We start from the raw sequence: 12,623 nt of genomic DNA, 5'->3' as shown, positions 1-12,623 counted from the left end.
AGAGAGAGAGAGCGAGAGAGAGAGAGACATCTTGTGTTGTGTGATCATTGATGTATTTAACACAGTAGAGGCTTGGCGGTTAACGGTGAAGTATGGATTTGATTTGCGGGGGTATTTTGGCGGCAGTAATGTTATTAGTGTTATAAATTAGCAGTGGATTTAATTAACCCGACCTAGGAGGAGTATGATGAAAACTTATGTGTCTGCCAGCTCACAGCAGTTTAATACAATTGCAGGAAAAGAGTCCCAGGCACCCAACACCCCCAGTGTTCGAATTATACCATGAGCTTTGGGGAGTACAGCTATTTTCCTTTTTTTATAGATGACGTCATACACTAATTTGCATATTGATCATGTCATTACACAAGCATTTGCATAAAGCATAGTGGTTGTGTCAGCAAGGTAGATAGAACAAAATTTTAATCTTTAGCCAAATAATCACAAACTCACTATGGGAATTTATATTAAATTATAATTATTACTTAGGTAGCCGCACCCTGTCGCCCCCCCCCCCCCCCCTTTACCTTCCTGCAGTGCCGCTGCACATGAGGAGAGAGTAAAGAGTGGAGGGGCTGCTGCTCAGCTACAGAACACAAGACAGAAGAGATTGTTTTGGCAGCCACACAAGAGAGAAATACCTTGCATGCTTGCCGGATACACTTGCGACTTTTTAACAGAACGCCACCAGCATGTAGGCAGAGATTAAAGTTGATTCAGCCACTTACTCCAAAATTCGCTGACACACCAGCGCCTGCCCGGTGCGTATGTTTTGACAGCTAGTGGAGTGATATCAAAGAACCAGTCTGAACGTAGGCCTACCTCCCTTTTGGGCTGTTCCATTTCACTGGTACGTAGAGAGGGTTTGAAAATCGTATTTCATTAGATTATTTCCTGAATTCTTGGTGATGGTAATACTGCTTTTAACCAGACAGAAACTACGCACTACAGCTTTAGCTAGAGCTGATCCTTTTCACATTAAAGTGACTAATACAAGTGAATAGTCTTATGTGAAAACTAACAACAAAAATTGTGTCCACTATCAAATAAAGGCCAAATTACTGAATAAATAAGAGTTTGGAACCATTACCAACATGAAACTTCCTGTTTGGGGCCCGTCAGTATTCCCTGCCGCCAGCAGATGGCGGTGTTGAGCTAAAACAGTTCATTGGTCTCATTAACATCAACAAGCCTGCTGCTGCTAGATCAACAGTGACAGTGATGCACAACTCTCTCCACAACCCAACAATGGAGATAATATCTTAAAATAACAACCAAGAATCTGTTGAATGAATTATGGGGTTATTGGTGTGGGTGCATTTATGTTGAACTAAAAGCAATAAGGACTAAACGGACACCGGTTTAATTTTCGGTTCATATCTTTTGTGACATGAACTGTGTGTGATACTTCAACATAACTTCAATAGTACATTAAACTGCATTTCTGGTGCAAGTTTTAGTAAGTATTTACAAAAAGCTTCAAACTTAAAGTTGTCTTGTACATCTTGTTCATGTGTTTCCAGAGCTTCATAGCCTAAGTTTGCCTAATATAGGAAAGGCTTCCCTTTATTTTGAACCAAGTAATTAGTCAAACCGTATTCAAAAACAGAATTAAGTATATTATACATTGGTATTATGCTGTATACCATATACCTTAAGATAATAACTTCAGTGCTGTCCTAATCCTTTGAGAAACAAATCTGCCTCTTAGCTATTTTTATTGGACCTGCTCCAGATTGAATGTATGCACATGCACCGTCTCAATCTCGGCATGTTTGTTTAATTATTAAGTGTTTGTGTAGTCCAAGGCAGGACTCGGCACTAACACCAGGAGACTGTGATGGAGGGATGATGTAAAGCTGGCTGTGCAGAAGCTGCCTCAGCTTTTGACGCCATACACAGTAGTTTACAGTACAACATTATTAAAAGGAGGACTCTTGCTTCTGCATTGACTGTTTTTAAATATTTCCAGATATCACAAGAGTGAACCAACAGAGGTTATAGTCCTTCCACCCTCTCTTCACTATTGATTTTCTCATGCACACACACATTTTGTCAGCATGGTGACGTGGTGTCTGAAGTTCCTAGCAGGTGTGCTGTCCTCTTTACCTTAAGGCCATCGGAACAAAAGCCTTGCATTCATAGTGAAAGCTATGTCATGCCTCTGTGACAGCAGAACTGGTTATGGTTTGCGTTAGTCTGTAACATAGAAATTGTGAAGAGCCAAGAGAGTGTCTGCTTTGTGCCCGTAATTACAGTCTCTGTCTGCTTCTGAGGACAGCGTCAAATTATCCATCACAGACTAGGAAATCCCCGACATACAGAGTAAAGCAGACAAAAGGAGTCTAAAACCTGACGTGTCTCCAGAGAGGTCTGTAATAACAGCCTTTAAGTACATTTCATGCTAACAAAACTTGTTAAGGTATACATTTATAAATAATGTTAGTGTGGATTTCCAATGTTATTCCATATTTCACAAAGTGAATCTGAGTACAATAACCTTGACCACTGAAATATAGATGTAGTTTTACATTAAAAATGTATAATACCCAGCTTCTTACTCAGCTCCAGTATCACCACAAGATATATAGTTTATTCATAGACCAACAATAATAAACAAAAATATAAAGCATCACATCAACTTTTTATAGGCAGAGAAAAATGAAGGGTATGGTTTTATATGAGACATCTAAAAAGAGCAATTCAGAGCACAAATACATAAATCACAACTAATAATGACGATTACGGTGAAAAATTTAAACAAGGGGGGGAAAGCACAAGCACGATAACTTGAAAATGGTATAAAAATGACAAATTTGCATTGCTTGCAAAATATTCCCTACTGGGTAATTCCATTGACCATGGGCTTAAAGAGCCCATTAGGGTCAGGACTGCTGCGCTCGAGGACACTAGAAGCTCTACAAAGAGCCGTCTTGTCTCAGATTGGTAGATGCTACCGTCTCTGAAACAATCCCACAGAAGGTTTAAAAGTCATCATCATTTATAGATAGAGATCAAAAATCGACCAGCTTTAACAGTAAAATCGTATGGCTTTGCTGTTCTCTTGAGTCCCTTAAATGTTACAGATTAGCACCACTGAGCTGGCATCAACATCAAAAGCTAGGGTAATGTAAATAAGTACTGCAAAAGGATTCAAAATATTGTGTTCGCCCACTTTGTCTTTGTCTAGTGTTCTAGAACCAGAAGGAAATCGATCCACTTCCACCACAGTGGGTGGCTTAAAGGAAACGGGACCAAAGATAAGACTAGGCCTTTTCTATTTCAGCAAAAGCTTTTCTCAACATTTTCTTTTTTCATCGTTTCCAAAACCATTAACATTATAAAGGTTAACGGTCACATTCTAAACATGTATGTAGTACATGTACATGGACCGGAAATGACATCACATTTTGAGAAGCTACCTTTAATTACAAGCCTTGATCTTTCTAAACATTTCCCTTTATAAAAAGCTGTGCTTTGTACTAAAATTGCCTCGTCTTTACAAGTAGAAAAATACAAGATTTGTATCCCCAGAGCGGCTAGCAGTACTTTGTCACGTCATGCAAAAACACTTGGAGAAGACAACACGTTGTCACCTTACTGTCCTATAAAAATAATCGGTAGCAAAATAGACTAGTCTTGAAGGTCATGCATCTGTCCTTTTCACTGGTTGCTGTATATAATTCCATTTTTTTTTTTGTTTTTACGGTCCTGAGTGTGCAAAAAGTCAATATCACTGATGGCTAAAATTAACACCAACGTTATGGACTGCTGAGAGAGAAAATTAAAAAAAGCAATGGCATCTTCCTGCTCTCTTTACACAGCCTTCTGCAGAGAATTTATATCACACGCAAGTATTCCAACTCCATCTTGTGTGTTCAATTTATAATTTAACTAAAAGGTTTGCAGAAAAGTACAGTATGCGAGATGTTTTCAAGTTCAATGTAAAAGCCTATCATATACTACCTACTACACAATACAACGCTGCAAAAGTATTTTGCAAATTGGCAAAGCTTCCTGAAATGAATGCAGGATATATTTCATATAACCTTTTGACAAGAACTATTGCAGCTGTGAACTACAACTGCCATTGAATGTACATTACCAACATTGCTGTTACTAGAATATTAACATTTTACAAAAGTGCATCATCCTCCTGATGACATCTGATGAATGCCACTGTCTTTAAGTACTCATATTCGGGTATTAAGAGATGTAACTCCCGTCTGCTTAATCTTAAGAATGACGGACTTCTGCCTTGATCCTTTGTTTGTCTGAAACTCAAATCTGTGTTTAAACACTGTATTTGCCCCGTCAGAGTAACTAGGCTAGACACTATATTCCTTCACACAGGGTCTAGAAAGAGTTGTTGAACATTTCCATTATATTATTCATTTTCAATCTGTCTCACTGGGTTATACTTAGAAATGTCTTCATAACCCATCAAATGCCCGCATATAGAAACAAAGTCAAGTGAAATGCATGATCTTATACATGCTTTACAATTGTTATTAATGCTTAAAAAAAACTTGAGTTCATTTTTTAAATCCACTGTTCACTTCAGCATCTGTACAAAATACATGTAAAAATCATGAAAAATGAAATTTAAACAAAAGAAGTAAGAAAAAAAGACTCTCTTAATTGAAAACAAAAAAACTCCTGCCATTGCTTCAGCCTTTCTGGCACTTTTGGACAAAATGTTGAGATCATACTAACATGGTATTGCTTTAATGCACTTGTCCCCATTTGCCACAAACAACATGTATATAAAAAGTGCTACTGACAGCTGGTGGGGAGGAAGGACTAAGTTACAGAGTGAGGATTGGCTGAATGAGAGGGAGGCTCGTCATTTTTCTGTACTCGTGTTGCCGTTCTTGCCTGTATGCAGTCTGTGTGTTTTTTTTAAGTCACTGACAGGAAGTGGGTGGGTGAAGGGTTTTCCTAAGAGACGCTGGAGCATCGGATGCTGGGGGAGCCCATTTGTGTGAGCACCTTGTCGAGCCACTGCAGGGGGCCGTTCAGGTGCAGCTCGATCCAGCAGGGGGTGCTGGTCACCGTCTGTCGCCTGGGAGAGACAAGAGGAGAGCAGAAACAGATGTTGAGTACACAGGGAAAGCCGGATGTGTGTGAGTAAACTTACAAAGTCAATGTAAGGCAAGAAGCTGGTCTCAGAAAACCAAAAGACTAACAAAAAACTGGATCAATGCTGATTTCTGAGTTACACCTTAAACACCTTGTAATGCTAGTAGAGACATAATTCAAGATCAGTTTAGCATCTAAATAAGTCTAGACTGTGAAGTGAAATACCAGTATTCTCTTTTTTTCCATTTTTTAATTTGGGGTTGGGAACGCCAAGCTCAGACCCATATTTCATGTCTACAATAACTGTTTTTTTAAGTCTTATCAATGCCTCATCTACATAGTGATAAGTTCAACTGAATCAAAATAAATATGATGACCTAAGCCAACACCTGCTAGCCTCTATGTCTTTTTAGAATTCCAGAGCTTAAGAATAAATGTAATTTATGGGTACTTAATACTAAAACTGAAAATAGGAAGTTTTGTTTTCATAAACGTGTTACCTTTTATTCTATATACAGTACCTCTGAAAACCCTTAGAATGTACAAAGTGATAAGGATTCTCCACTTATACGTTCTTGTAAAAACAATAGTACTATTTTTATTTTGTTTTTAATTCTTGAAAAATACATATTTTAGAAGACGCAAAATAAACAAAAACACTTCTCGACATTCATCCTCTTGATCTCTTTATCCTTTGGCACCTCCATCATTTCCCATGGCATTCATACAAAATCTCCCTAGTTTATGTGGTTTGTTTCAATCATCTTTGCATTTGTCTGTTTACAGTTTATCTATTTTTTTTGTGGATTAAAAAAGTAACATGTAAAAGAGACAGAAGAGTTAAAAAAAAAAAAAAAAAAGTCGGCATGGGAAAAGATAGAGTGAGCGAGTGAGCGAGCGGGCGACGTGTGGGTGGAGGCCTGGCTGGTCCAGTAACCTGAATCCTGTTTTTAACTGTCTCCACATGTCAGCCTTTGGTCTGGACAGGACTGGTGAGACGTTGCTCACGGCACAAAGGTTTCCCCCTTGAGGAAACCTCCTGTGCAGAGCTAACTTTCAGCCAATCATAGGCTCCCCTTTTATTCCGTCTCCTCCTTTCTTACTATCAGTGAGTCAGACTGTATGGAAAACAGGGAGGGGAGAGGGAAAGTCTGACATCTCTTTTTGAAACAGCACATGTGTGTTTGTTTAAAAGAAGTCGGCCGTACCAACTGGGGCCTGTTTCTACTGATGAGGGTTTGACGACGTCATACACCGGATTCCATACAACCGGAGTGTAAGCAGATGCCGGAGAGCGGGAGCGGCTGAGTTGTGGGACGTGATTCAGAGCCTGTTTGTTTCTATTGTCTGTGTTTACATAAGAGCTGGCTAAGGACTTGATCTTTGAACAACAGTGTTGCTGATAAGTTGGTTGAGGGTTTTATCAGGTGTTAAGCATATCTCTGTCGCGGTTGGGGTTTACTATTTAGGATATGAGTGAGTGGTTGTCATTAACCCAAAGCTGATCTGTGAAAGCAGCGTACCTGTACTCCGCTCCCCAGCCCTTGACGAAGCTCATGCGGATGGTGCACATCCTGGTGAGTTGGTACACAGCCTCAAAGCCCTGGTTGACTGACTGGGCCAGCAGGGCAGCAAACTCCTGGTTGTTGAAGATCTTCAGGTTACATCCTGGAGGGAACCGCCAACACACAACTGGTCACAATCAATTTGGTTTTACCATATTTGGACATGTACATAAGATGGGACAGCTTTTGGGGAGGTTTGGCTTTCAGGGGAACTTGTATAAAGCCTTTTGTGGCTCCAAAGGGAGCTAAACCTGAAGCCTCAGGGGATGTCACATCGCATTGCTGGTAATGGAGGTGCATAGTTTTGACAAGAATGCATGGAATAATAAAAAAGATGATATTTTTGACTGCCCATTGTGTGTCCAACAATGGCATAGGAGTGCATTGCTAAATCTGTGGAGCAAAAACAATGAGATTTCTTAATATTACTAGGCTTCAACAAAGTTTTTAGTTATTTTTTAACCTTTTTTGACACTTGCAATTTATTTAGCCTGAACCAAGCCTGATTGGACATGAAAGGAATCTCCAGAGAATTGTAAAAATTGTAAAAGCATAACTCAGCCCTTGATCTTTTGAGAAAGGGAAAAAAGATGGCGTAAGGAAGGGATGAATGACTTTAAAACCGTTCTTACAAAAGGAGTAATAAATGACAATAATACATCGTCATTGACCATATTGTATTATACTATTTTAAAGAATTATCTTAACTTAGATTAATCCCAACGTGGTTACCAAAAGAGGTTTTCTGATGTCGTCAGTTTTGCCACAGACATTGAAATGACTCAAACTGGAGATTTTTACTAACAGAAAGTTGCTGACAAATACACACAGTTGTCTCCAGAAGTTTATTCCTGCCCCCCAAAACTACAGTCCGCTGTGGAAGGAGGGACAACACAACTTCATACTACATAACATATGGGAAAAGGTGTCTCTGTCAGCTGGACACACACCTGGAGGGATCTTGCACACTGTAGCAGGGTGCCAGCCGTAGCGTTGGTTACAGTTGGGGCTCTGGACAAAGATTGCGCTGTCGCTGAGACACTCTGCAAAAACTTCTCCTCCGATGTAATACAGCCGCACACCACGGCCTTGAAGAAAACAGAGACAGAACAAACTCCTTAGATAAAACTCATGCCATTTTAAAAATCACAAATTTAGAGTCATGTCTGGTTTGAAGTTCATATTAAAAAAAAAAAAAATCATATGTGCAGAGCAGATTTAAATAGAGTCGTACCAATATGTCTGCGCGTTAACTCCACAGCTGCGTTGCGGTTGACGTTGGACAACAGGCCCAGGCAGAAACGCTCTGAGTTGGAGGGGTCCGTGAAGCCATCCACTGTCAGCGAGGGCTGTGAGGCGTGGAAGGTCTCTCCTACTCGCTGGTTCAACTCGTAGTAGGAAATGGAGCACCAGAAGGCCGGCTCGCAGTATGTCACTGGTTGAAGGTCTAACACAGAGAGATGGACAAAGATACAGTTTACCTACATCAAACAGACAGAGAGACTAGCGAATGGAGTACAGTGTTCAAAGTAAGGTGGCTGTGAATAGACTGAAATGTGCAGATCAATAAGAAATTCAATGCTTGATGTAATACAGGAAGAAAGAAACAAATGGGTAACAGGAGACCGGAGTCAAGGTCAGTAGGATAAGAAAGAAGCTGGTACAAATCAGAGGAATAATGGCAAGAAAACAGAATAGATAGGAGAGAAAATGGATAGAAAAAGCAACTGAAGCAAGGAAGGGGAACATGTGGGGAGAAAGGGGGCTGAGATTAGGGGAAAAAACACAACCTAAGAAAACATTAGGCTGAGCTTGTGTCACAAAATGTAAAAACCATACCCTTATTCCAAGAAGGTTTTACCATACAATTTGTGGAAACTCAACCCTCACTGGTGTGACGTTGGAGCCAAATTGGTCAAATTACAGGCGTATCCATGATCATTTTCAGTAACTTCAACTGGTTCTGGTAATTTGCTCTTTTTTCCCCTCAACATAGCCACTCGCTAACAACTTCAACATTGTGTTCTTGGCTCTGAAATCCAGAACAGAGCTGGACGACACTGCCAAATGAAACTGGTTTGATTGTGATATTTCACCAGAGGCTTTGCAGCCAAGCCCCCCTGGTGTTTTTCCATCCTGATAGAATAAACGTAGGATACTGCCATTGAAGTTAGTGTTGGCTCAATGGTGTCTTTTCCAAGAGGGAAGACAAAGGATTCTTTCATCACCTGGTTTCCTTATACAAAAATGTTACATCAAACAGAGAATTCCCACTGGATAGCTACACTATTGAAACAGTTGTCTGTAAGTGTAGGCAGACAGACAGAAAAGTACACACACACACACACAGTCTTTACCTAAGTTGCTGTGTGTAGGCGAAACAGGGTTAGGTGACAGGTTTGGGGAGCTTGTGTCCATGCTGTGGGTCATCTGGTGATCGTTGGCTTCCCCATCTTCACTGAGGTAGCCTGGTGGTGGCGTTTCTGACACACACACACACACACACACACACACACACACACACACACACACACACACACACACACACACACACACACACACACACACACACACACACACACACACACACACACACACACACACACACACACACACACACACACACACACACACACACACACACACACACACACACACACACACACAATCAAATTTGTGGAGTATGTTCAAAGCCATGTCCGATAACAATTGTTAACCTGTTCAGACAGCAAACAAGTATCACTGTGTCAGTCTGAAAGGTGTGCTAGGCACTAAGAACTGCCCGACCCATGTACAATGTTAACGCTTGACACTGTGTTACTGTGGATAATTAGACTTGGTATAAAAGATTCTCATACAAGTCTCGGTGTAAAAGGAGTGTCAGTCATGTTAGGGAGCATGCTGGTACCTGGTATGTAGTTGCTCTGAGGCTCAATGCCCGCAGGGAAGTTGGTGTTTTCTGGGATTGAATGGCTGTAGTCATCCAGAGGTGGGAACTCACTGGGGATTTCTGTGTGTCTGGGCACCAGCACTGGTGGGAGTACTGTATAATGGACATAAAGACACAGACACACACAAGTTGTTTCTTAGAACACAGCACTAGTGAGTTTCATGTCTGGGCAATAAATAAATATACAATAAAAATGTAATGCAACACACTTAATAAAATAGGAGAAAGTTGTGTGCAATTAATCACAGGAAAAAAATATAAGGTAAGTCCTCTGAAGAAAACAAGGTTATTCAAGTGTATTTAAAAACAGGGCCGTGGCAGCAAAGTAAAAAAATTCTGGACAAACTGTCAAACTTCATTCTTTATATTCTTGGAAAAAATATTAGAGAACCATGGTCAAATTGGAAGAAGAGATAAACACAATCAGAGCTCTCGTACCTGGCGTTTCTACCCTCTGGTAGTGGTAGGGGTTGACACACACTTCATCCTTCTTCGTGTGGAAGGCGTACTCACACAGCTCCACCGCCCGCAGCTCATGGTGGGACTGCAGGTCGGGCCAGCGCCACAGACGGCAGTAGATGACGTGGGGCAAACCTTTCCTGTGGGAGACCTGCAGACGGCCATCCAGAGACCTGCAGGCCGAAACACAGAAGTCTGTCAATAACCTGCAACTTTTTGTCTAAAATACAGATTCATGTGTCTGACTTTATTTGTAGATTTATATATTTGTTTTTTTCATCAAGGTTATGGCAAATGTACCAGTTTGAATATGAGACTTGGACTAGTTATTGTCTAATGGGCCTTCCCCATCCCCTTTGGGAACTTTTTCAAAATAAAAAGTGCATTATTATTTTTTTCTTCTCTATTTTAAGCTGTATTCGAAGGACTTTGACAAATACTGTTTGCCTTATTTTAAAAATGTTTTGAACAGTTATTAATGTGATCATTTTCTCGAGTGTTTGATAAGACACCTCTTTCTAATTAGTTGTTACAGCCTGTGGCTTTAGTATAACCATTTTTCGTTTCAAATTAGAAACTGATACTTGACGAAGGTCCATGACCCAAAATGTAATAATAATAACAATAATAATAAACTCACATGTAATACAACCTTTTCTTTCACAGTCACCAACAATTTTATTCACCAAATCATATCACCAGATGTGAAGTATTGTTGTTGTCTGAGCTCCGACACTACCTCCTACTGACGAGGGTCCCAGCTGTCTGCACGTTGGTTATGACATGATGTCTAATAATAAACCACCGGCAATGAGATTTCAGTATGTATAACAAGACTTCATTTGTTGTGTATAACATCTAAATTCATTTGGTAAACAATACAGCTGGCAGGATGATGATTTAGGCTGCCAGACAGTAGTGAGCGGTAGTTTAATGCTGCAGATTGTCATAATGGGGATGTAGCCTTTAATCTATGAGCACAATGACCCAAAAACACACTTATCTTATCATCTTATGCAAGAGGAAACAACCACATACGCCTCTTCTACGGGGTGGGAAATTAACTTTTTCCCCAATTTTACCGGCCACTTTTTCCGGAATTCAATTTTTTAAAAGAAAGTGCACTAGCATATTTTGAATTGCTTCATTACATCATTTTGTATGATTAATATATATTTTATTAATACAAGCAAATAAAAATTGATGTGAAAAAAATGAAAGCCTTTATTGCCACAATCTGGTCCTGGGGTCTCATGCACTTGATATGAGACTTGGATGACTCGTGGTCTCTTATTGCCTCGAATTTAAGGTTAGTTGTTCCTCTAACAAATTGTTTGCACTTTCTGAAGACGAGTAGGTTCGACAGTAAGTACGGTTTATGGACTGATTGTCTGTAAGGTAGGCTATAGGGTTGTGCTGATGGACGATATCATTTCATCGTCCATCGTGATGGAGAGCCACCATTGTGATGACCATTGTGCCACGTTAATCCATTTATGGTATTAATGGTATACATAATTAAATGGTATTTGAATACTTTATGTGCACACAAGTATACAGGAGCATACAAAAAAGAGGCAAAGTATCACCTGAAAAGTGAGAGCCCCCAGCTGTTTGACAACACAAACCTTAGATGATAAGGATAACATTCCCCCATAACAAGATGCACGTCAATTGACACAGTGAGAGGTTAAGGGGCGGGTCCCTTTATAAACATCTCATGATTGAAAAACTGTAATTAAGTTGCCCCTACCAGCAGCACCATGTAATACTGTCTATTTACAGAGGGCATTTAAATGTATGTCTGATCAACTGCCAATTTAGGGGACATCTCTCAACCCTAGTAGGCTTACCATTCCCTTGGAACAGTTGCTACTGCTGGCTCGGCAGCGGGCCTCTTAACACCGGGGATATGTTGCTACATTTTTTAAACCAATGTCACAGACTAGCGCTGAACACCGCTCTACCCGCCACTGTGGCTAGTATACAAAGCAAAGTCACCCGCCACTTTAAAAAAGTACCCGCGATTGGCTGGTGGCGGGTGCTAATTTCCCACACTGCTCTTCTATCTCTCTGTCTCACCCACCCTCTTACACACAAATACAGAGTAAGGGTCAAAGACGTACACTAAAGCCCTTTAAAAGGACAAATGTCAGTCCCCAAATATAAACGAGGCTGTGTACTGTTCTACTTCTGAATACTCAGTCGTGCCACATCTGGGTCAGCCATTGTACATCCAGCAAGCAGAGAATTGTATTTTAATTTTTCATGGCAAAGGCTTTTATTCACTGCCACTGTACTTTACAATGGGCTGGGGAGTGTGTGAGTGTGTGAGTGAGTGAGTGAGTGTGTGAGTGAGTGAGTGAGTGAGTGAGTGAGTGAGTGAGTGAGTGAGTGAGTGAGTGAGTGTGTGTGTGTGTGTGTGTGTGTGTGTTGAGGGGGGAGAGTGTCTTCAATTTATGGCATATATAATTAAATGGTATCGGAGTACTTTATTTTCACATAGCATACAGGAGCACACAAAGAAGAGGCAAAATATTGCCTGAAAAGTGAGAGCCCCCAGCTGTTTG

General features: G+C 40.4%; 1 protein-coding gene across 1 annotated transcript in view; it reads right to left on the bottom strand.

The window, feature by feature from the left end:
- Positions 1-2,570: 2,570 nt before the first annotated feature.
- LOC116704516 (mothers against decapentaplegic homolog 3) overlaps positions 2,571-12,623 on the bottom strand; it is a 30,965-nt gene continuing 20,912 nt past the window's right edge. The window contains exons 2-8 of the mRNA XM_032540109.1: positions 10,033-10,226; positions 9,553-9,687; positions 9,002-9,127; positions 7,879-8,091; positions 7,595-7,732; positions 6,603-6,747; positions 2,571-5,062 (exon numbers count right to left, since the gene is read on the bottom strand). Of these exons, the coding sequence (XP_032396000.1) occupies positions 4,939-5,062; positions 6,603-6,747; positions 7,595-7,732; positions 7,879-8,091; positions 9,002-9,127; positions 9,553-9,687; positions 10,033-10,226 (1,075 nt within the window). The 3' untranslated portion in view covers positions 2,571-4,938. The remainder of the gene's footprint in view (positions 5,063-6,602; positions 6,748-7,594; positions 7,733-7,878; positions 8,092-9,001; positions 9,128-9,552; positions 9,688-10,032; positions 10,227-12,623) is intronic.

This window comes from Etheostoma spectabile, chromosome 1 (assembly GCF_008692095.1).
Source record: "Etheostoma spectabile isolate EspeVRDwgs_2016 chromosome 1, UIUC_Espe_1.0, whole genome shotgun sequence".
NCBI classification, from domain to species: domain Eukaryota; kingdom Metazoa; phylum Chordata; class Actinopteri; order Perciformes; family Percidae; genus Etheostoma; species Etheostoma spectabile.
The sequence above is the reverse complement of the archived record's forward strand: the minus strand, read 5'-3'. Positions and strand labels throughout refer to the sequence as shown.